The sequence below is a fragment of the Marmota marmota genome, unplaced genomic scaffold (genome assembly GCF_001458135.2).
Source record: "Marmota marmota marmota unplaced genomic scaffold, marMar, whole genome shotgun sequence".
NCBI lineage: Eukaryota > Metazoa > Chordata > Mammalia > Rodentia > Sciuridae > Marmota > Marmota marmota.
Window position 1 is genome coordinate 3298844 of NW_026000221.1, and position 25940 is coordinate 3324783.

Below are 25940 nucleotides of genomic sequence, written 5' to 3' on the forward strand. Positions count from 1 at the left end.
GAAGCTTATTATTTATGATAATAAGCCAGGGCCTGGGAGTTCAGTGGCATTGAGTTGAATCCTTTCACGGGTACAGCGGTTATTCCTGCTCAATGTGTACTATTTCTGTACCACATGATTAAACTGATTATATTTTAAAAATCTCATGGGTTATTATAACAAAATATTCCCCTTAGGCTCTATTTGGTTTGAATTGATGAAATCCGGCTCATAGGCCTCCTTTAATACTGAGTAGCCCTCCAGTAGGAAAGGATAAAGGATGGAAAAGAAGCAAAGAGACAAGCACATCAAGTCCTTCCTCTAGACCAGGATTGAGCTAGTCTGTCTCACAAAAAGATCTGAGTCCTCCCAGAAACTCAGTGAAATAGGAGTTGTGATCTCCATTTTCAGTAGGACACTGCCCCTGCCCCCATGCCTTTAGATGCTCAAAGAGCAAAGGGATTTCTCCAAGGTCACACATAGGAAGTGGCAGATCTAGGATTCAGCACAAATGGAAACCAAAGCCAGGGATTTATCTGGACTTCAGAAAGAGGGTAAGTGCAAGATGGGTTAGGGAAGGAAATGCTTTGCTCAGTAACTGGTTCCATTAGTCAGAGGAGGTTTGGACTGCTCTTGTTGTGCAGGAGGAAGCCTCACTAGGTTTCAGAAGGTGGTGCCTCATCCAGTGTCCACCCTTGGGCAAGAGGGTCACTGGCATAGCACTGGGATTAGTACTCATGCCCACTCTTGAGCACTGGCATGACTGTGCAGAGTGGGGTTCCTACAGACCTAGGCTTCAAAGTGAAGGTTTGCTTTTATGCATTAGGATCATAGATGCTTCATGGAAGCAGATCCTGATGGGCACTGTGAGTGTGCAGGGACTTTTTGATATTCTTCTTCATCCCCAAGTTACTATCAAGATGACAGGGACCTTCAGTGGGAGTAATGCGATCACTTACTGTCCGTAAGAGATTTCATGTCCTCATGGGGATAACTTCCTCTTTGGAAGTTATTTGAGGCACTGGAATGGTTTATAAGGGACATTCTTCTAGACAATAGAGTAGGATATCTAAGTGTTATGGCTTGGATGTGAGGTGCATGTTGGATAACTTGGAATCTGCAAGACCAGAATGCTGATATTATCACCAGAAAGTCTAAAATGATTGGAAAATACCCTGAAGTTCTATTTAATATGATGTCATAGAGGATATCTGTTTCCAGAGAAGATGGACATCAAAAGCCTCCTTTCCTTCATTATTTGGGGACAATGTGTTCCTTTGTGATAAGTTTGAGATATCTCCTTGCTATCTTTCCTAAGAGCACTTTCAACTCATGAAGATAAACTTTCCCTGAGCAAATATGTCCCTGTTGGTGGCAACTTTCCTGCCCCTGCCCCCATGCCTTTAGCAAGCACTGGAGAGGAGTATATTTAGCAATATTACTCAGGCAAAAGAAGACTCAAGTGGATGCAGATGGGATGCACAATGAATAAGAATGGTTGTCCCGCAGAGACCTACATCTAAGGAGAAAGGCACACAATTCCTCCAGCCCAGACTTCTAAGGGTCAGGTGGCCTCTGGCTGCTGGTGGTGGATGGGAAAATAGAATATCTTTCTATGGGTGATGAGGCTATCTGTGCAGACAGAGTGGTTAAGAACATAGATGAGGAAGAGAACACATATGTAGCCAGTATGTACCAAATAAGAATCCAGAGGGAAGTCAAGTTCCAAATAGGTACAGAGAAATTGAGGAATGTTTAGAAGAGAGTGGACAAATGGATGCTAGGACAAGTCATTTGTTAGACTGGGGTTTATCAAACCCTGGAGTAGAGAGAATAAGCATTTGCAATTATCTATTGGCTTTGATATACTCTATGCATGTATAAATACACCACAGTGAATTCCACCTTCAGTGTAACTATAAATCAAAATAAATAAAATAAAATGAAATGAAGACCAGTGAAGTAGAGGAAGAAGAATAGGGGAGGGTGGAAGAGAGAGTGGGTACCAAAATGGAGTAAATCAAATTCTAAACATGTATAAGTGTCAAAATTATGTATAACTACAATGCACTAATAAAAAGAAATAAATAAGAGGACTTTCCCCTGGGTTTGGGAAAGAGACTACATGGTAAAGATCGGGGCTTATTTGAAGGAAGGGCTGTGCCTATCTTCTCTGGATTATATGAGATGTGGCTTGTTTGCTCTGCCCATGAAGAGTAGACAAATGTACCTGTCAGAGAGTGGGCATTCAGGATCTGTACACCCACCCCCAATACATTGACACACTGGATCTTGGAACAGGTCACTAGGTAGCTCTGAGAGAAGGGATGCTTTTGCTGTCTCACCAGTATCAGGGTTTTGTATTTCTATTGGGTCTCCAGTCCCCAGAACCCAGAATGGAAAGGATTGCAAAAGCAAGAAACTGGTTTTTGGGAAAAATAACAACTCGGACTCCTGGGAGACTAAGAAAAGCATAGAATGCATAGAAAAGCCTCTGAAGTCTGCCGTGTCTTTGCTTACAAAGAAGGGCTCCCCAAAGTTGGAGAACTGGCATTAAAGTAAACACTGCAACAATCATGAAGATCTAATGAAGGGACATAAAGGAAGCAAGTTGAGGTGGCATTTCTGGGGATAGCCTGGAGAGTAAGCAAGAGTGAGTGATTTGGCTGCTCATGTTCTCTGCACATCTGGAAGCTTCTTTGGAATGAAAGCATGCAACTTTGACACCCTCCAATGTGTCCAAGGAAACAGATGAGCCATCATCAGACCCCTGCCTGAATCTGTGCTTTGGCTTCACCTGCTGCTGCTGTAGCCAGAGTGCAGAAGTGTCACTGGAAGCTTGGAAGGCTCAGACACATCTCACCACAGTGACCATTAGACAGGTGAAGCAGATTCTGAGGAAAGCTCTGGTGCAGTACTATGGAGATAGGTGACAAGCAAGCACCTGGATAATGCAGTGTGATGAATGAGTCAGACAGTCACAGTTCAACCAGCTGTGTGACCTGAGCCATGGAGACTCAGTTTCCTCATCTTTTAAATGGGGTGAAAGACAGCCTTCTCTCCTAGAAATGTGGTGAGTCTACACCTGGGCTAGTGTCTAGGCTGCTCACAGCTGTCATTTTGGGTCATCTCAAGGTTTCCTCCTATGGTGAGCAGTGGATGATGGCTCAGGAAGACACCAGAAATAGTCTGATAGTGTTGAGCAGAGTGTCCATGTGTAAATGCAAGGTGCTCTCAGCCCTACTCAGTTCCAGCAAACCTTTCTCTCTGTTGCTTGCTAGTGGGATTTTTTTCACAACTATTTGAAAAAAGTAGCCTGGGGCTTTTCTACATGGATTGACAAAATACAAGGTGAGCAGAGCTTTCCAAGGTCATTCATAGCCCAAGGCTGCAAACCAACCAATCTCTGTAATCACGGCAGGAAGCTCTTGGGAGATTTATGGCAGGAGGGGCTCTACCTAGGGTGATAGAAGACAAACCAGATTGCTCTGAAACTGATTTTGAAGACAGTCTCGGTCAGAAAGGATTCATTCTGGGTACAGGACATTCACACCTAATCAGTCTTCCTTTATCTCTGTAGCTGATTCTGCTCAAAATCAGGAGAGATTTGGACCTAACCCATTAGGGTGTTCTATCTTTTTCATGACACAGATAATCTATACTTCTTTCTGAGAAGCTGAGAAATAAAAATCCTTCCACTGATCAAAGGATTTGGCCTGTAAAATAACTCAAAGCTGATCATCCTGGGCAGTCCAAATTTTGCACACGATAAAATACAAGATTTGCCCATTGCCAATTTTTAGTCCATGTCATTTGATAAAACTATAAGTGCTTTGAGGGATGAGCTGTTCCTTAATTGTACAATTAAATCCTCCTCACTGCACAGCTGGCTTCTGAAATATGGATGGAAAGATTCAATTAGAGACCTGTGTCTGGAAGATGCTAAGTCTGTAATTGCTCCCTGTGGGAAGGTGGCACTAGGGACATGTCACCTCAGCCCAAAGGAATGCTCAGGACACCTTTAAATTCACATCTGACAAGAAATGATCAGTATGGATGAAACTGCTGATGGAGGAGAAGTGGGAGGTAGGAAAAGAATGCCCTGAATTTTTATAATCCAGTACCTGTAGTTAGCATTTATCAGTACCTCATGAGCTGGTTCAAATGGATACAGAGATTTAGCATTCTTTTCTAGAAGTAATGCAAGAATTACAAGCTCAGAGGGGTTTTTTTTCTCCAATTTTTCTAACAGACTGGACAAGCTGGCAGTCTAAGGGCAGGTGCTCACTGAAGACAACAATATCTATCTTGTTGCTTAAGAACCATACCTGGGAGTCATGCTGGGTGCTCCCCCATGTCCACCCCAGAATCAGGTCTCCTTGGTTGATTGTCCAGAATGTACACTTATCCTGTCTGCTTTTCTCCACTGTCCTGCTCACACCCCTTATGCCCAAACGGCTGTCACATTCTCTTCACTGATCTCCTGTCCCTTCTCATTAAAGCATAAATATGATTTTATCATCGCTTTTCCCGGCAAAGTTCCCCTCCTGCCACTCGGACCTTCTTAGATTACTATAATACACTCCACATCCATAGTGGCCAGATGCTGCCTTCCCACTGCCCTCATCTCCCTCTGCTCTCTCTGCCAGCCGCTAAGGACCTATCAAGCTTCTCCCATGGATCTCTACAAATGCTCTGCCTCTTCCTGGAAGCCCCCCATGGCTGCCCTTTTCTCATCCGTGAGGTCTTGGCCAATAGTCCTCTCCTTGAAGATGCCCTTTCAATTAGGGTTTCCCTAGTTTTCTCTATTTTAAACCCTATTCTTTTCCTCTAGGCTCTTTAGTCAATTTGATGGCATATTCTTATCTGTGTGTTTACTCATTCATTGTCTCTCCTGTCACTAGCCAGCCTGGAGGTGCCGTAAGGTAGGAACCACATCTGTACTCTCAGTAAGCAGCACAGTGCCTGGCATGTAGCAGGCACTCAATAAATATTTGATCAGTAAAGGAAGGAAGGCAGGGAGCTGTGCTCTGAGGTAGTCATAGTCATGTGACTAAATCTGTGTTTTTGTGGTGTCTGCTCCTGCCCGTGCTTGTGAAAGGGTGGTTACCTGGTATCTGGTGGGCTTGCTGAAAGTGTTATTTGCTGTCAGGTTTTCAGAATTCCTCATGCCAGCCTGGTAACGAGTCTTCTGGGAAAAAAAAAAAAAAACAAAACATATATACACTTATGGCAGGATTTGAATGAACAATATCCACATATGGGGTGACTCTATAGGAACCTCTGGAAGCCGATTTGCCCCTGCTGCTTGGCTTTATAGAGCACTATTCCTGGGAACTTTAGTTCTATGGGATGTTCACAAGGGTTACAGAATGTTGTCTGGTCAACCAGATTTGGGAAGCTCTAAGTTAAAGTTATGTGGGTATCTTTTCTCTAGGACTCCTCAGAGCTTCTGCTAATGGTCATTGAGAATCTACAGGAAGGAAGAGTGGGTAGGGAAACTTGCCCAGAGACCATTCTTTAGATACTTTGTGGGGAAAGCTATTCCATTTCCAAGTCCACTGAAGAGTCCCTGTCACTGGGGTCATGGCTCAGCCAGGGTGCAGGCAGCAGGCAGTGTGCTAGGTCCCCAGCAGAGCACTCTCCAAGGAAGAAGGGACAGTACCGCAGGTAGCCTCTGATGAGTTGGGCCTTTGTGGATGTGCTCAGTAGATTCTAAAAAGACACTAGCCCCTCACAGCTCCAGGCTTCCCTTGCGTTAGAGGCCACTATCCAAACTGAACACACACAACTCCCTCCCCCAATCTGATGCTTTTTCTAGCCCCATAAACCAGATGCTACCTACCCTGAATTTGGAATTCAGCATGCCCATTTCAAGGTCATTTTCACAGCTTTTGGCCTTAGATTTGCAGAGTTTTATGAGGCACATCTTGATTCTCATTATGAGATAATAAAATGATTTAGGACTTGGCACTAGATTAAAAGGAGCAGGTAGAGTTCTTCCTTCATCAAAGTAAGACAGCCAGAGTTTTGCTCGGGCAAATTTCCATTCCACATCTGCATCCTCCTGTGGAACAAAAGAATCAATGATACGCCATCAAAGGCCAGGACCTAACAACGGAGCTCAGTGTGAGGAGCGGAGATACAGTCTACGCATTCTGAGAACAGACTTCTAAACAGGGCTCTTGAGCTCTTGTGGATTTCACCGTCTCTACAGATGCCATAAAGATGGGGCTTGTTCTCTCTAAGACCACCTGCATTCATTAGTCTTAAAGCTCTCCACCTACCTCCTTGGAATTCTTCATGGTGGAAGAGCCTTGGCCAGTGTATGCCACCCTCCCCTATTTCCTATGGAGACTTTTCACCAACGTTCTCCCCTTGCAGCTTACCAAAGAACTTTTCTCCCTGCCACGTCATCTTGCTATCCATTAATTTTTACAGTTCTGTTGGCAGATTCACCAACTAGCACAGCATCAAGGTATTTGTTGATTGTTTACAGAAGTGCTGCCCAATAGAAATGTATTGTGAATTCACAATAGCTAAACTGTGGAACCAACATAGATGCCCTTCAGTAGATGAATGGATAAAGAAAATGTGGTATACATACATAGTGGAATATTATTCAGCATTAAAAGAGAATAAAATCATGGCATTTGCAGGCAAATGGATGGAGTTGGAAAATATAATGCTAAGTGAAGTTAGCCAATCCCCAAAAGCCAAATACTGAATGTTTTGTCTGATATAAGGATGCTGATTCACAATGGGCTTGGAGCAGGGAGCATGGGAGGATTAGATGAACTCTAGATAGGACAAAGAGGTAGGAGGGGAAAGGAGGGGGCATGGGGATGGAAAAGACGGTGGAATGAGATGGATATCATTACCCTAAGTACATGTATGAAGACATGAATGGTGTGACTCTACTTTGTGTACAACTAGAAATATTAAAAATTGTGCTCTATGTGTAATATGAATTGTAATGCATTCTGCTGTCATATATAACAAATTAGAATAAATAAAAAAAGAATTTGAAAACAAAATGTATTGTGAGCTGTGAAAGTGAGCCATTTAAAGTTTAAGTTTTCTACAGGCCATATTATAAAAAACAAAATGGAACAGGTAAAATTAGTTTCACTGATATACTTTATTTAATCTAATAGATTTAAAATATTGTCATTTCAACATGTAATCATTATAAAAATATTGCTCAGTGGTAGAATGTATGCTTATCATGCCCAAAGGATGGGTGTAATCCCTGGCACCACCAGAAAAAAAAATTCATGAGATAGCTTTCCATTTTCTTTGCATACTAAGTTTTGAAATCTGGCATGGATTTTATACTTAGAGCACATCTCAGTCTGGACTAGCCTCATTTCAAGTGCTCTTTAGATAAATATGATTAGTGAGCTACCACATTGGACAATACAGTGTATACTAAAAAAGCATATTTCTTATTGGTCAGAGCAATGCTGGGGGTGGCATGTTAAGAGATCTAGCATATGTCATTCAAGGGGAACAAAGCCTGACCATGGTTTGTAGGAGGTAATCCAGCTGCATTCTCTTCTCTGTGATGCTTTAAACAAGATTGCAATCAAAAGCCTATGGTTTATGCATTTTAGATTTTGGACACATTGCCCCAGTACTTTCTCTTGACTCCTTTATCTGTCTGAAAAATTGTTTTCATCTTTAAATAACCATCAAGTATCACCTCTAGAAGCTTCCTTCCCTCACAGTCCTTTCTCTTTGCTTTGCACTTTCTGCACCTGGTTGCATTGACCCACAGCATTTTCATTTGCTGATGGCCATACCTGTTTTTCTCAGCAGACCATGAGCTCCTGGAGGCAAAGACTGTGCCTTAGTCATCTTTGTGTTACTAGTGCCTAGCACAGGTTTGGCATACAGTAGGTGCCTAATAAACAACATGTGAGAGGCAAACGGGGAGTGGGCTGAAAGATAGTCATTCTGATGTGCTCTGGGCCACTTGCATGATGTCCCGAGGGACACATGACAAAGAGGCATGATTCATGACCCCAGTTCTTTCTGCTTTCATTGGGACCTTTATGTGATGGTGCCAGCCATGCCATGCAGCAGACTGACTCGAAGCACTTCTTGGAGCTGTCCCCAAAGAATGTCTGGTGCTTATTGTTCCAATTTAACATTTAATAAGACACAGGCTTCTGACGTCATTGCCCACGTTGCTCAAAGTAGCAATGTCAATTAACCAAGGGAGGGAGTTCATTTTCAATGAGCTGGCCTTACCTCAATTTCCTGATAGGAGTTGTTGATCATGGCTATGAGCATGTTGAGCAGCACTACCACCATGGTGACGTTATAAACGCCATAGAGAACATAGCCGATGTTCTCGATGAATTTGTGGTCATATTTCAGCACCACCGAGATCACTTCAGATAAGCCAAATATGGACCAAAATAAGGTTTTAAAACTTTCTTCAACCCTACAAGGAAACAGACAATCCTTTTATGAGGTCCGCGTGGGCTTACACTTGAATAATGCTGTCCTTGCCCAGACTTTAGTGGTCCCCCTGGAGTGGGAATGGAGCTGGTTGGTAGGGTATATGTTCTGAAATAATGAGATCTTCAGATTTCTAAGAAAACTTGGAAATTCTGAGTATTATAAATGGCAATCTCTTTTCCATTCAATCTATTAATTGGGAGTCCTGACTGAGGTATCATTTTTATCTTGCTGTAATTAATTAAACATCTAAAATTAAACACCAGGGCTAATGTTTGCTCAAAAGCATTATTAGCCTTGGAAAGCACCCTGTTCCTTCAGTAGACTCTGAAGCATCTTGTCTCAGTCTACACAGCCCCAGGTGAAGGGGAGCGAGGGCTGTCACCTGGGGAGATGGGCAGTGTCCACAGATGGAGCTGGTTTCCTTGGGGCCTGGCATTCACTGGGCACTTGGCTTAGAACAGCTCACATCAGCTTCATGGCCACCTGTGTGGTAGGCTCACTTTTACCTCCATTGCACATACCTGAGGCTAGCTGCATATATTAAGTCTTCTAAACTAGGATGGAATTATTAGAAATGAAAGCAAGGAGTCCACATTGTTAAAATTCACCAGGTAACTGCACAAATCTCCCCCTGTGGCGCATTCAGGTGGATGCTGCACGTGCTTTGACAGCAGTTTAGATAAGATCTGACTTTTAGAATATTGTTCTTGGACTCTTTTGAGACTATGAAGTTACTGAAATACAGTTATTTTAAGCCTAAAGCCCAAACACATTTCACGGTCCCTATTTATGGCTATGCCCATGTATCGGATTTATGACCTCAAACACATCAGAAAGCTGGATTTTGCCTTGGTGGTCTGGAACATGCCAAATCAAAACAACCAAATCTGGAACAACCATCCGAATGGCTAAGTCAGTTCTTTAATTGTGCATCCAAATTTTTGTTACCATTATGAGAAAGAAAAAAACTTTTTCATTTTAACATTTCAGGTTTTTAACACTCCACCCACAAAAAGCCAGGATTAACTAGATCTCAAAAAGAAAAAAAAATCAGTGTCTCTCAAGGATTGATATTTATTTGACAGGATGTATAAAAATACTAGTACTTGTCACTTGAGCTAAAAATCCACTCTTGATTTGCATGAATTTACAGCTCTCCTGAGTGTGCATGTGTGTGTGTGTGTGTGTGTGTGTGTGTGTGTGTGTGTGTGTGTGTAAGCCTAGCCAGCTGTTTGGCTTGTTCCCTATGAATCCAAGAGTCTGAAAAACTGGTAGGTGAAGTTGGGTTTGTGTTGTCAGTGTTCGTTTTTGATTTCTTTTAAGGCTGTGATTTTGGAACAATTAAGTCATTTCAGTGTTGGCAGGGAGAAATTTGGTTATGGGTTTTGAAGTAATGACTGGGTCTCTAAGCCTTGTCTGCAGATATCCTGAAGCTGTTCTGAGATGTGGAAAAGTAGTTCCTTTATGTGAGATGCAGTACCTGCTTTGTGGGAAACAATGCCACACACTGTGTGGCAAGACTCACTACAGTGTTGTCTCCTATTGCAAAATAATCTTCCAGTTATCCTTCTAGTGGAAGAGAACAGTGCAGCCAGAGTCCAAAACCACTGGATGAACCCCAAATCCCAAAATGGGAGGGGATAGCAGGGATGTGGTCTCCCTGATGGTTGTTCCCTTCAGTGGAAAATCACTTAGAGGGGGTTGGCCAAGCAGGTGCTGGCTTAGGACTCTGTACTTGCCATGAACAATGTAAAAAAATGGCTAATACTTGTGACAGAGAGATATTTTACCCAAATTCATTTTCCCTTTCTTACCTTGGAACACTCCACAAACTCTGGCTGACACTAAGGAGGCAAGCAATTATAGAACGTATCCATGGAAAACCTTCTGAATTTTGAGTAGGTAAAATGGGCCTGGTTTCAGCATGTATTGTTTTCTCGTTTGCTTCTCACCATGAATTTTGCCACTGAGGACCGATTTACCCCTGACTCCTAACGTAGGCATTCTGTGTCAATAATCAGAAGGAGGCAGAGCTGGTCCATTAAGCAATGTGTGTTGTGGTAAAGGAATACTTACAAATATCTTAGCCTATGCCTCAGCCCCTCCTCTGCCTGGTCCTCCAGCAGAGGACATACCTAGCTTGGAACAATAATCAGTTTCTATTTGTTGTCTGTTTTCCAGCCAGACTTGGTACTCTGTACCTATTTCATTTCTATTCTGTTGTTTAGAGATTAACCTCTGAACTTGGACTTGACCATGATCTTTAGGAGACTCTAACTATAAGGGGCTCAGACTCATGGGGACATGAGCAATAACCAGCTGCAGCGGCTGGCCAAGGAAGAGCTCTTAGCCAAACTATGCATTTCTAAAAATTTCTTCCATGCTCTGAAGGGACTGTGTCTATGACCCTTGTTTCCTCCTTTTTATGAGGAAAAAAAGAGTTGAGGCAACAAAGTCCTTCTTTAAAGAAAAAGTGGGTGTATTGGCTTGAATCACCCAGGATGGCTAGATTCATCATTTAGGTCTCTTGGGTCTTTCATTTGTACCTATACCTCTTGACATGACCACAGAAAATTAACTTGTCTATATCAAAAACATAATAAGAAAACTATAAGGCAGAAAACTAAGTGAGGAAAAAAATCTGCATTTGCAAACATGAGGCAGACAATGGATGATGTCCTTCTTACATAAAGAACTCATAAGAATCAACATGAAAATGATAGACATAATTGTAGAAAGCAAAGGGAAGAAAAACTTTAGTGACAGGAGCTTTACAATTAATGTGACATGCCATGCTGGTATCATTTTCTAGTTTTAATATATGGCTGGAAATAAATGAAACTTGGCCTCACTATGCTAAGTGGGAAAAGATTTGTGTTACCTTGACCTGGAGACCTACAAATATATATTTTCAGAGAGAAGGTTGGTCCTGGAAATAAGCTCGTAATACATTGCTGATCCCCAGGACTCAGGCCCTAGAGCTGGCCCTAGTGTCCTGTGAGGTTAGTATGCTCTCTGAGTTAGCTATTAATCATCATCCACAATTTTCAGGGGCAATGGAACATAGGGCATGGGACAGAAGGCTCGTCACTAGGGAGGTCTGGGGCTGGCAAAGGAAGAAAGTGTCTTAGCATGGGCTTAACTGATATTTATCATGAAGCCACCATTTTCATGAACTAGTAGGTGTCAAGGCTAAAATTGAGGCTCTTTACTGGCAGGGATGGAAGCCACTTCCTCCCACCCATGCTGGCTGTAGAGTCACAGATCCCTTCAACTGTGTCAATCACAAGTGTTTTCACAGAGATATTTAGGGGAGTAAAAAAGGCAAAGGTGCATAGCTGGATTCAAATCTCAGCAACATCATGCGCTGGCTGTGTGAATTTGGGTATGTTACAAGTAAGCCCTTTTAAGTCTCCATTTACCCATCTATGAAATGGGCATAATGGCACCTTATTATTCAGATGCTATAAAGATGAAATGAGAAACATATGTAAAATATATAATAATAGCCCAATAAATGATAGCTACTATTTTGATTCATTTGTTTATTTTCTGAATTCTGATTGTGTAGTAGGTTATGAGGATATGGTGATGTCCAGAACAAATGTGTTTGTGCTTTTGTAGGTCCCAGTTGAAAAAAAAAAGCCCAATAAGGTGAGAGAATGCTGTGACACCACAAGCATGTTGCTCTGTTTGCCTCTGCCTTCCCCAGTCACACATATAACCCATCAACTCCTTAGGTGCTTCAACCCAGGCAGGCCTGAATGAAGTTAATAATTCAGCTACTTATTGACTTTTCTGAACAAGCCTCATTTTTTTTTCCTATCTGCAAAGATCATCACAAACCCTTGATTTCATGCAAATTCTCCTTCTGATTTCTCTAGCCCATGCTGTTTTTTTATTTTTGGCTCTTGGCTGGCAGTGGAAGGGACTGAAGTTTAGTCAATAGGCCACCCTGGCATAAGAAGCACTCCTAATGAAGGAAGAGAGAAAAGTGCCCGTGAGTGATGTTGAATAGAACATGATTCACCCTTCTTTGACTGGGCGGGGGTGTGTATGTGTGGGAAGGTTGGGGCTGATTTGTCATGCAGAAAGCAGGGACAAGGTAATCAGTTCTCTACCAGGTCTGTCTCGCCTGGATAATGAGACTTTAATAACAGGTTGCCTGAAGAGGCAGTTGTGTATGGGCCTCAGAGAACAAACTGATCAACAAGGCGAGGGTTTAGGGCGATTGTTATGAAAATTGCTGCTTCTTCAGAATGCCAGGACTCCCTCCCCCACTCCCCACCCAGCAGTTCAGTTCAGTTACCTACCCAAATCTGCACATAGCAGGCTAAAATTAAGCAGGAGGATCAGACCTCAAAAGGCTGTTTCTTGGGTTCAGAAGATAATAGCTGCTGCTGTGCTAGAGTTCTGTCACAGGGGAAACAATGCCTGCCTGCCATCCGAGCTGGGCTGATGGAGGAAGGTGTCTGGAGTGAGAAGAGACCTTATTGGAGGGCTGTGTTTCCCCAGTGGCCAGACCCAGAGACCAAATGAGTCAGGCTTGAGGAAGGTCAGGAGAGATGGCCAAATGCCCAAGGAAGTCTGCACCTTATCCCCGTCACCCTGCAGGGTTTTAGCCTCTGAACCACCTTCTCGTTCTACCTTCAGTCCTGGATAAGGAATTTGATTTAGACAGTCCAGAAGGAGAGGAGTCTGGCCACAGAAACAATGCCAAAGCAGCCTGGATTCATTTATATTGAGGATCAAGCTATGATCACAGTAGTTTGGGAGCTCTTTGGGGGCAGAGGCTAAGCTTCTTGGTCTCTGAGACTACATATACAGGCTGACACCCAGGAGGCACTTAGTAAATTCAATGTCTGTTGCATGAGTGGATAAATGGATCTCTGATGCACATTTTGACTTCCTTTTCTCTGATCCTAGTTTCATGGCTGATGAATGGGTCAGTATGTGGGTTCTGATGCCTGGCAAACCTGGGTTTGACTAAGTTTTTGGCCAAATAACGTACCTGCTCTATGTCTCTTTTTTCCTGGAGATAAAATAGAAAAATAATAACATCTGTTTTCTAGGATTGTTTGTAAGGATTAAATGAATTAATAGGATGCTTGTGAGTTGCATAAAATACTGTCTGGTACTTACCAATGGCACAATAAATTTTATGAATTTTATTAGTAGTAGTACTACTAGTTTTTTAAATTCTCTCTCTCTCTTAATTGCAATAGGCTTTAGGATCTGACTGAAATCCTCTGACACCCACAGTTAACTCTCAGAAGAATCCTTTACGAGTAGAAATCAGATCCTGCACTTCCCTTCTTAGCTTCCATATGGCCAACAATCAAAGCCAATCACCTGGCTGAACTCTTTAATGCCATGGGCAATCTGGCTCCTGCCACTTTCTGGAGCCCCTCTGGGCAGTTTAGTTTCCTGAGGAATGAGAGTTTAAATCTTTCCATCCTAGACTGAATTTTAGTTAAAAAAAAAAAAAGAAAGGTAGGAATTTCTTCCTTGTCAGGCTGCATCTGAGAATAACATGGAGGATGTGGGGAAGCATCTGGGAACGTGCCAAGAAGACATCATCCAAAGAAGCATGTTTTCTATGTATCCTTAGGTCTCTTTCTTCAAAGCTTTGTGGCTTTTCAGCCTGTTTCAGAGGCTCAAAGGTACCAGGCTTTTCAAATCCATGTCATGAATAAACATGAAGAGAGCAAATAAGTAAGCACTATATGATAGGAGAATGTCTGTTGTAACAGACTTTATTAATATCTTCTGAAAATCTACATTTTTACTGTTTATTAGAAAGTTATACAAAGATAAGAACTTATATTACATCTAAACCACTTTGTTTTGGACATATTAACATCATTTCCACTTACCGAGCCTCTCTGGGTCTGACCATGTGGTGTCTTTCAAGTCTATGAATTTTTCTGTGCTAGTTGCTCTGCATAAAATGGGCTCAATAAGCTCTTGTGCCCTCAGACACCCTTATTAAATTTGTAAGATGAAAGATGGAGGTAACTTTACAATGTAATAGAGTATGATGTAAAACTGGCCTGCAGAGCTTCCGAATCAGGGTGCCCATGTTTCTACAGTGACCTAGGAACCTGAGACAAGTCTGTCCTCTGTGAGACCCAGTAGGCTGATGCCCTTCCATGTTCCCCACCTCTGAACACTTTCAGCATGCTCCACACAAAGATGATGGCAGTGAGCCAGGTCCTCCATGCACCACAGGGTGACTTATCCCTGGTTTCTATTAATAGGGCCTTGGTTTGGGGGAGTTTCGCAACAAAACCCAGTCTTGGCTGCCCCAGCAGGACACCCCTGTGTGGCCAGATCCTTGCACTCTACCTCTCCTGCCCACATGGCCATTCCCTTAGTGCAGCAGCACATCCTCTTTCATGTGGCTCCCTGGCACAGGTCCCTCTGGAGCTGCTCTTCTTTCAGATTTCTTTCTTGCAGACTGTTTCTTCTATTTGTTATCATGCTTCTTTCTTGCAATTATGTGATAAACACCTGTCTTCCCTAACAACTGCAACCGTCATGATGAAAGGGGCCTTGGCTGTTCTAACCACCACATCCCCATCATCAAGCTAGCGCCAGGTTTGAGCTTCCCCTTCCAACCTGTCCTTCACACAGTTGCGACAGCATTCTTTCTGAAGGCAGCTTTGAGTGTATCTGCCTGTTTTTAAAAAGGCCTTAGTGGAGACTGTAACACCTAATGAGGACTTAGCTCTCCATAATCTGGCTTCTTCTGGACTCCGATTTAGTCTTCTGCCATCCCCTCAACTCTTGCCTACCTGTGGTTCTTCAAAAATGCCATGCGCAGGCTGGAATGTCCTCTAGTCATCCTCCAAAATCCTCCCTCAGGCCACCCCTTCCATGAAGCCATTCCTGGTGCTGCCAGGTGGAGTTCAGCAACTCCTCTGGCCTGTTGCAGTGGTCACAGGGTGTTACAGCTGCTGCTTCCCTCCTCTCCAGTCTTCACTTGTCTACAAGTTCCCAGGGGCATAACGAATCTCATTTTTTTTTGGAGGGGGAGGACTGAATTCAGGGGCCCTCGACCACTGAGCCTCATCCCCATCCCTATTTGATATTTTTATTTAGAGACAGGGTCTCACAGAGTTGCTTATGCCTTGCTTTTGTTGAGGATGGCTTTGAATTCTTGATCCTCTTGTCTTAGCCTCTTAAACTGCTGGGATTACCATGCCTGACAGGAATCTCTTAATCTTCATGACTCCAGGACCCAACCCAGAACTTGGCATAGAATGGCTGCTCCCTAAATCTTCCTAAATGAATGAACTCACTTTGGAGTAGAGCACTTGTTTCACATAGGGGAGAATCAAAGGCTGCAGTTATAGCTCAGGTATGTAGACTCATCAAATTCTTGCCAATAATCAAAATCTGGATTCAGTATCCTATTCTTTAGAATTTAGAAGCACAGGAAAATGACCCAACCTTTGAAGAGATTAGGCCTCTGCCTCAAAAGCACAGGGGTATGGGATTCCCACTCTTGTCAATTTCAGATCAGAAGGTGGAGGATGGTCTTGAATCACAAAGATCTGGGCTGGGATCCTCTTCCTGGCTCTGTGATCTTAGTTAAGTCCAGGGTCTCTCTGAGCCTTCGCTTCCTGTAGTGGTATCTGTCATTCCATAGCACGGATTAAATAAGAGGGCAGATACATACATGTGTTTGTCATAACGTGTTGTTCAGCACATGATGCTGATTCTTCTTCCTGCTTCTCACTGCCTCTACCAGGACTGTTTGGAGCTTTGATTTCAGCTCTGAGCCAGGAGTATGTGAAGCTCAGCCTCCAGAGTTGGACAGTTGGTGGCAGGTAGAACAGGCCTAGGATGGGGAAGGTGTATGAGGGCAGGGTCTTCACAATTCTCTTCCCTAGCCCCACACTCTCCAGGATCACTGGAAGGAGGAGCTGGCTTGCCTGTGACCTGGATAGGCGAGGCAGGGCTGGATCAGTGCTTTCTTCTTCTGGTGGCCATATGAATCCCTTCCTTTTACAATGTGGAAATTTTCCATAACTGTCATGGAAAATAGAAGCTTCTAATTTTGCCTAGCACTGCTGAAACTCCTTCCATTAAAATAATTCCTGGGGAGACAGAACAATCTTAAGAGAGGTATTATTTTTGATTAGAAAAGTGTCAACCCAGCTCTGCTAGGAAGCTGACTCCACAACAGTCTATAGAAAAGGTTGTCTGGGATCATCTTTTGAGGGATGGAGCCCACATTAATCTGCAATCAGAGTTAAATAAGAGACGCCAAGTTCACTCACAGGGAAGAGCAGGGGCCTAATATGTTCTATTGGAGAATCTTCCACTTCCCCTCTCTGGGTCACTTTATTGCCCCTAACCTTTCCTAGCTTCCATGTATTTGTTTAGTTAAGTGCGATATAACAACATTTCTGTCAAATGGTGGAATACATATATGACAATGGTCACATATGGCCTAGATGTGTGGTAGGCTATGTCGTCTAGGTTTTTGTAAGGGCGTTATATATTTGTACAATGATAAAACTGCTTAATGTTGCAGTTGTCAGAATGTAACTTTGTAAAGCCATGTGTGACTGTAGAAGGAGAGCATTTTTTTCTATGCATTCTCTCCCAGCTGTGTTTCACCTATGAGCTAAGGACCTTTTGTTTCTCTTTCTCTATACACTAACAGTTCTGTGACTCCATACAATCTCTAATCAGAAATTCCTTGCTTTATGGAATATCTACATTTCAGCAAAGTTGCCTACAAAACCTCCAAAAAGCAAATCCTATTTCTCTATTCACTTCCATGATATAAGCAAAACTTATATCCCCAAGAAGAACAAAATTCCTAACAATCTGAACTGAGAACTTAAAAAAACTTTTCTATTTTCTCAATACATCTTGGAAAACTTTGATTTTGTACTCTGAGAGCATAAAACTGGTCTGAACACCTTGTCTTCCTCTCCTTTGGTTATTTTCAGTTTGTAATAGAAGTGGCTTGGAGATAATGAGCTGCCAGCAGGTGTGCTATCTGTCATGTTCAGACAGGCTCCAGCTCACAAAGCAGGGACCCTTGCATCCAAGTTCACCAACCAGCAACCTTTGCATCCACATTTCTGTTCCTTTCCTTCAGGCCAGCCTCTGTCAGGGAAGTGGCCATGAAAAACAACCCAGACCTTTGGGAGAATCTTGGGTCTGAAGTGGAAGGAGGATGAGAAATTGAGAACCGCTTATAGGATCTGACTCGAGGGCTTGCTACTGCTTGATCTGGCTATCTACTCTATGCCTTGTGCTTAAAAATGCCTGTTTGCATGACCTGAAATCCTATCAGTATGACGCTTGCTTAGGTTAATGAGCTTCTGGCTTCTGAGATGCACAGAATTGACAGTGGCTTCCATACCCTCAACTGTGCAGGGATGAAGTCAGATCAGACCCATCTTTCTTATCCTGTGATCCAATACTACCTGTGCAGAACCCACCCTGCAGAGTTTTTGTTAATATAGATTTCTTGGCCCCACCCTGGAACTATTATAATTAGATGCTAAGAGGTGTCCCAAATTTTGCTCCCTCTTCCCCAGGTGATTCTGGTGTGTTGAAGACCACTGACCTCATTAAGGGTGTTCATGATGTGTTTTTATTCACATTTTTGGGTGAACCAGTTCAATCCATCCATTTTCTTCTAGCTGCTTTAGTGAGGTCTGCTGGTGAAGGCAATGGGCATTTGAGGGTGGGGAGGAAGGTGTGTGACTTTGAAGCGGGAACCCACTGGGAGTTAGTGCAGATCTTGGTCAAGGGCTGGAGATTGCAGTTGGTAGAAAAAAATTATTTTCCTTATCTTTCCTTTTGTCTTAGACTATCTGTCTTACCCTCTACCTTTGGGACAGAACTGTATCTTGGTGAGTCTCTGGTGGGACTGGCTTTCGTGAACTGGCCTGGGACCACACTCCTAGGGCCAGCAAGGCTTTCCTGAGACAACTCTCTCTAGATTTCTAATAGCTGCCTTAAAATTTTTTTCTTTAAATTATTTATTTATATTTTTTAAAAAATGTTTTTATTAGTGCATGATAGCTACACATAATATTGTGGGTTCATGTTGACACAATCACACATGCATGGAATATAATTTGTTCCCTTTCAGTCCCCAGTACCTCTTCCATCCCTCCCTTTCTCCCCCACCCCTGCTCTACCTCTTCTACTCCACTGGCCTTCTGGCCTTCCCTTCATCTATTTATTATTTTTACATATGGGTGCTTCTCTGTGGTACATTCGCATGTGCACACAGCATAATTTGGTTGACTTCATTTCATAGTTCCTCCCCTTTCCCATCCCTATCCCTTCCCACTCAACCCTGCTCCTCTACTCCACTCTACTGATCTACCTCCCATTTTTGAAGTGGCCCCCAAACTCCCCCCACCTCCTTATTTTGCTCTTGCTTCTGCATATGAGAGAAAACATTCAGCCCTGACTTTCTGAGTCTGGCTTATTTCACTTAGCACGATGTTCTCCAGTTCTATTCATTTACCAGCAAATGCCATAATTTCATTCTTCTTTATGGCTGAGTAAAACTCCACTGTGTATGTACCACATTTTCCTTATTCATTCATCTGTTTATGGGCACCTGGGTGGTCCCAAAACTTGGCTATTGTGAATTGAGCTGCTGTAAACACTGTATCACTATAATATGCTGATTTTAGTTCTTCTGGATAAATATCAAGGAGTAGGATAGCTGGGTCATATGGTAGTTCCATTCCCAGCCTTTTGAAGAATTTCTAGACCAAACAGCTGCCTCTTTTTTAAAAAACATTTTTTTAGTTGTAGTTGCACATGATACCTTTATTTTATTTACTTATTTTTATGTGGTGCTGAGGAGCGAACCCAGTGCCTCACTTGTGCTAGGAGAGCGCTCTACCTCTGAGCCACAACCTCAGCCCTCAAACAGCTGCCTTTTAAAGTGGACTCTTGAATAGCATTTAGGAATCCAATTTTCCCTTGAACATGGCCAGAACAGAGATGGGGAGCAGGTGGATCAGTTCAAAGTGGAACTGAAGGGATTCCTGCAGTGTATTCCAACCCACATTTCCCTTCTGTAGGATTGAGTCTTCTGAATCTACAGAAACAGATGAGAAGAGCTCTGTCTTACCCTACAAACTCAAAGTTCCACAGGGTAGGCAGGTCTGGGTGGAGACCATGGGATGGTTTGCTCTGGAGCAGGCACACACCCGAGTGGGGTCTTCATCATCAGCATAGCTGCATTTAGCATAGCTTTGAGTTCCTTAAGGTATGAGTCTTATTTATTCTCAAATGGCTTTTTATTATCAAAGAAGATCTCTAGGAGGGTGCCATACTCCAGAGAGCAGTCAAAAGGTAAAAGATGACATTTACAAAAATCCATTCTTTCCTCTCTCTACCTCAATGCTCTATTGACTTTTCCTGTTCAATTAAATCCTATATACAGCTACATATCCCATTTCAGGAACTGCCAAGGCAATGGCTATCCTGTCTCTTTTTTTACTGCACTTGCTGTTCCCTGCTTGTACATATCCCCATCTGAAAAGGCTTGGGGTCCTCTCTGTCTGGGTCCCTCTAGTCTGGAAAGTCTTAATTACATTTTGAGCACAAGGGAATCAACTGATTTTCTCCTTTCTCCTGATTTTACTTTTCTCCATAACTTCCTGAGCCAGAGAGCCCAGGCCACCTCTCCTTACTCTCTCTATAGATAGCTAGGTTGCATCTGGTTGAAAATTATGGCCAGATCAGTCCTACTCTAGGTCATGGCCTTTTTCATGCTCCTGTAAGGGGAGAGAATAAAGGTTTTACAGATCAGCCAGTACAGCAGAGATGCGACAGAAGCCTAGGTTACCAGATGCCTAGTCTATTACTTACTTGGCTACCTTTAACCTGGCTGTGTTTTTCCTATTTAGTCTCTCATTATTGCTTATGAAGAATTTAGTGGGCAAATATTCTATGCAAGGCACTGTGCTGGACTGAAAATGGGAGCGACATCAGGGCCTGACCACAGAAGGCAAGACCCTTTGTTCCTAGGCTGACAACTTCTTCATGTCCAATAACAATGCATCTCATGTCAAGGGGATACATTTAACTCTCCTCTAGCACATTTAGAGCATATTTGCTTGTGGGGACTTCAAGCTTATTTCCTTCATGAAACAGGTAACTGCTGAGTATTGGAGTGATATAAAGCAGTCCACCTAAATCAATAATGTGCTTAGCCTGAGCTGGTGGAGAGTTTGTCAAGTAGGCCATTACCCAGAGAGGGGTCCATAGTGCCAAATCTGTACCCAGGTGTCTCTGCTGTTTGTCTTTCCTCCCACATTTGCCCCCATCTTCATTATCATATTTATTATAAGTCAAACCATGTAAGTTTCTCATTTATTCTAATCCTGTATGGATGGCTCTCTTAGTATGTTTTATCCTTCCAGAATTAGGAAAACTGAGGCCAAGCACTTGTCCAAGGCCACATAGCGAGTAAGAGGCAGAGTGCAGACTGAAACCCAGTCTTTCTGCCTTTTCTGGTGCTAAGGCTGCCACACAACCTGGCCACCTTCAGGGACATTTCTCACCACTGGACCTGGCACCAATTCTCTGTGGGCACACAGTTACTTCTTTTTTTGCCACAGAGAGTAACAGCCTTTGAGGTTCAGCACTGAGGGCCACCCAGCAGGCAGGGCAGCACAATCCCTAGTTCTGAGCTGAGCAGCCTGACAGCCACTGCACTTGGTTCTTAGACACAAGTATCTTCCCTTGATGTTGATTTCTCCAGAAGCAGGGTAAGCTGAGGCCCTGATGTAAGGTGGGAATTGCTCAGGGTGCCTGCATGGTTAAGGCTTAGGGGCCGTCTTCAATTACTGGAAAACTTAAACACCAGACCACTTAGGGTTTCTTAGGGGTAAGTGTCAGAAAGTCTCCTTTTAAGATTCTGGTAGGAGGTTGATGAAGGCAAGGAGAAGTTCTGGAACTGCGTGGATCTGGAGAAGGACTCAGGCTGGAAACTCTCTGTGTTCAGCCACTTTACATAAACTGCCACATCTATCCATGTAGGTATTTACAAAGAAGGTGGAAAGTCCTATCTTCATTTTACAGATGAGTACATAAGGGCTTAGATAAATCAAGTGACTTGGCTAAAAGTCATCAGCCAGTAAATGCCTTTTTCAGAGTATACATCTAGCCCTGCCACATCCTTTCAGTAGACCCTGCTCAGACCCTGAGCACAAGAGTCAATTGATTTGCCCCTTTCTCCTGATCTTGCCCTTTCCCCATCTCTTACTCTCTCTACAGATAGCTGGGTCACATCTGGTTGAAAATTATGGACAGATCAGTCCTACTGTAGGTCATGGCATTTTTCATGGCCCTGTGGGTTCATACAGGTTCCGTGTAAGGAGAGGGAAGAAGGGTTACACAGATGAGCCAGGGCAGAAGAGTTGGGATAGAAGCCCATGTCACCAGATACCCTACCAGCCTGGTATTCCCCACAGAGAGGAGGAGTTTTGAATTTTTGTAGACACAGAGTCAGTGAGCTCTGTCTCTACCTCCATGGCGTGTGGGTGCCATTGTGTTGTTTTGTCTGCTTGGCTGGCTGGAGCCCCTCAGAAGCAATCTCCAAATCCTGATATCAGTGCCTTACTTATCACCCAGGCCACATGCCTCCTGGCTACCTGGCCTGGGCCTCCTCTCTGGCTGCAGGGGCATATGATGCTATAGGACTTGCTTGGTGCCCATGCATGGGCAGTGGTATGCCCAGCCAGGTGGGACATGGTGTGTGACATGGCTTCACTACGGCTGTCCTTAAAGTGTAGATGAGTTCATGAATCTGACTCATGAGAGACAACAGATGGGAAAGATCTGACTATTAAGTTCCCTTTCTCATCCTGATGTGATGCTCCTTTCTCTGTACACAGCAAGTACTGAAAACACTTGTTAAATGACTGAATGAACTCCTAACCCCAAGTTTAGAGAAGTCTCAAGTACAAACAAATGAGTTCTTACAGGGACCAGGAATCTGCAAGATTTGGCTGAAAAAATATTCTTGGGTTTTGTTCCCTCGGTAGTCTCCCTGGCAGGGTCCATCATGCCCAGGTTGTGTATTCTGGCAGATAATGGCTTAGGGCAGCAACCTATATTTGCCTTCCCCAAACCTTGCTTCATGTATTGCCCATGCAGTGAGACCTTGACCTTGTCCTTGCTTACCCTCCACCCATATTTCACTTTCCTTTCCCCTTCAGTATTATTTTCCTCAGATTACAACTCATTTCCTTTAATAAAGTGCTGGTATGCAATTTTTGCCCAGGGTTCTGTTTTCTAGGCAAAACAGGCAAAATGATGATGATTATGCTAATCATAATAATTATAACAATAATATCAATTCCTCCCATTTATATGTTATGGGCTAAACTATACGTGCCTTGACCAGACAAACTCCATTTACCCTGAGACTCCAATTCATATAAAAAATGCTTCTTCTATGAGAAAACCCGCCTCTGCCACCTCCCATTAAGCACAACCTGTTTGACAAGGCATGGTGGTTTAAAAATGTTTATGTTATTTTTATTCAATGTATTATGCTCTCTTTTTAATTTCCATTTTCTTGGGCAATGTACTATACCCTGTACTGGGTCATTTTGACCCCACTTCCTATATTCCTATAAACATGTACCCTACTTTCTGCAAGGGATTGAGGGTTGCAAAGGCAACTTGCTTGCTGTCCTTTCTACCCCCCAGTGAATAAAGTCCCATGTCTTGCTCCAAGACTAACTTGGTGATTTATTTCAGATGTGCCAAGACATATTCTATATGTGTGAGTTATATCATCTCACAAAATCCTCACACTATCCCTACAAAGCAGGTATAATTATTATGTCCACTTTAAAGATGAGGAAATGAAGGCTAAGAGGAGTTAAGGAAGATGCTTATGCCACACAGTGCATAAGTGGCAAAGTAAGGATTTAACCCAGCTCTTTTGTTCTTCCAACTTCAGAACCTGAACTCTAAGCCACCTTTGAATAAAGTTATCTTAAATCTTGAGAAATACCAAAGAAACCTGAATTTCTGTAAGAAACTACTTGCAAGAGAGTCCCAAGAATTCCCAGGAAAGCCAGAGAGAGCCTCAGAGGAGAGCCCTGGGATACTCACGTTGTAAACGCTGGGTTGTACTTTGCACCTCGGTAGTAAGAATACAGGTTGAACATCCCAATCATGAAGGCCACAAATACCATGATGAAAATGACCATGAACTTGAAGATATCTTTCACAGTTCTCCCCAGGGAGATCTGTAGGGGCCCAAAGCTCTCGTTGGCTGGCAAGATGTACGCAATGCGAGAGAAGCTCAGCACGACTGCTATCGCATACAGCCCTTCGGATATGATCTGAGGGTCTGAAGGCCACCACTTGTCCCTGGCTAAAAGAAAATAATCTGGGTTACTGACTGGGAGATAGGATCAGCTCTGGAAGAGAAACCAGTTAGGCATCTTCAGGGGTCTCCAACCACATGACTTGCAATTCCTACCCTGCCCTAGATTAATCCAAGTACAGAACACAAGGTACCACCCTCTTGAAATGTGCTGGTCCGCTGCCTGGAACACTTTCCTCACTTCAAGGTCTGATTCATTCCCAATCATCCTTTAAAGATCTGCTCAGGTGTCACCTCCTCCAGGAAGACTTCTGTGACTCCCACAGGCTAGACAGGATCCCTATTCCCCATCTGTTCCCATGGTTATCTGTACACACTCTGGTTCTGGTATTTGCCACACTGCTTGCTATTCCATCCCCCTTACCAGTGTTTACACTTGACACCCAGGTGCTGTCCCACTCACTGGGGAAGCAGCATGAGGAGGTAACACAGGAGCACCTACGAGCAGGGGTTTGGAGTCAGTCAACTAATTTTCTGGAACCTCGTTGCCCTCATCTGTACATTAAGGATCCTATCAACTCAGTACTATGAGGAAGATGAAATGAAATCTGATATTCAGTGCTCAGCATGGCACATGGCACATATTGGGTGTTGATGAATGCTTGTTAAATGACTAAATGAACACAAGTTTAGAGTAACCACAAGTTGGAACAAATGAGCTCATATAAGGACCAGGGTTAGAACTAGGAATGATCAGATCATGCCTGAGAAAATACTCTTGGGTTTTGTTCCCCAGGTGGTATGTGCTGAGAATGTTGCTTCCTGATTTAGCTAAGGCCCCCCCAAAGTGGTGACCAGTCAGCATATTAGCCATAACAGCTATCTGTTCTGGCTGGGTAAGAGGCTGGGACCAATCCTGAGCTGCAGAGACTCTGTTTGCATCACTGGTGACCACCAGGGTTCAACTGCTTTCTGGGCATTCTTGCAGCAGAACAAACCTGAAAAGTGCTCCTACTGCAGTTCTAATGCCACGAGGAGCAGTGTCTATCACAAATCAGCTGCCTACTATGTGTCAGGACATACAGTCATCCTCAAGTGAGGGCAGTACCTCTCTCCCAAGAGAAGTGTGTGGGGCTGTCTGTGGTCATCACAATGACTAGGTAGGAGTATTTCTGGGATGCTTAACAGACTGCAATGCCCCAGACAGTCCCGCACCATGGAAATTGCCCTGCTGAAGAAGCCAATAGTGTTCCTGTTGAGAAATGCTAAGTGAAACTTAAATTGAGAAACATTGAGAAACCTAAATTAGCCCTTACACTTACATTAGCTGTAATTTTCACTACAGCCCTGTAGAGTAGATATTATTATTGCCATTTTTAAGATTGGATTTGGGGTATGGGGTCCTTTTCAGAGCCTAGTAAGTGCAGTTAGCAAGGATATTGCATAGCAATTCTTGGCACCCCAAGGGAGATGGAAGAGGAAGAATTTTATTCTTCATTTTCAAAGCTAGACTCTGTTAAATAATTATAATAATAGAGAGCAAGTAAGAAACCTTAAGTAAGGGAAGCAGGGCCACACAGTTTCATGTAGCACATTCTAAATTACATTTGGAAATATAACAACATTATAGATTTTATGTTCTCATCAAGGTCATAACTCAAAAGTTCATGAAAGACAACTAAGGAGAACAAATTATGTGTTTTCCAATATATCTGTCACTCTCCATGGATAAGTAACACATTTGAATAACATGAAATAGGATGTGACTTCTTCTATTAAACAGACACTAAAAAGGATTTTTCCTGCCACCTATAATTTAACATTTTCAACCTCAGCTATAACCATAAAAGCTACACCAATAATCTATTAAGATAGATTTAGCTGTTGTCAGATCCTAGTGACCAGGTCAGAACTTTTAGTGAAAAATATCCTGCTTGGAATGACCTGTAAGAGTTATAATGGGTGTAAAACAAGCAGCACTATGATGATTCAGACCTAGGGATTTTCATCTAGGAGCCATTTCCATGAGGAAAATGGTTTTATCACAACCTGAAAATTTGGGGTCTGTCTATATGGGGCTGAAGAGGTTGGAGAGAACCATTGGTTGTTTGGCCACAAGGGGGCTCTGTTCTCCCATAAC

At 43.1% G+C, this 25940-nt stretch overlaps 1 protein-coding gene across 1 annotated transcript in view; it reads right to left on the reverse strand.

Moving 5' to 3' along the window:
- Positions 1-25940, reverse strand: part of Trpc7 (transient receptor potential cation channel subfamily C member 7) — a 140324-nt gene that overhangs the window by 5936 nt on the left and 108448 nt on the right. The window contains exons 7-10 of the mRNA XM_015488785.2: positions 23584-23848; positions 8236-8431; positions 5825-6046; positions 5090-5170 (exon numbers count right to left, since the gene is read on the reverse strand). Of these exons, the coding sequence (XP_015344271.1) occupies positions 5090-5170; positions 5825-6046; positions 8236-8431; positions 23584-23848 (764 nt within the window). The remainder of the gene's footprint in view (positions 1-5089; positions 5171-5824; positions 6047-8235; positions 8432-23583; positions 23849-25940) is intronic.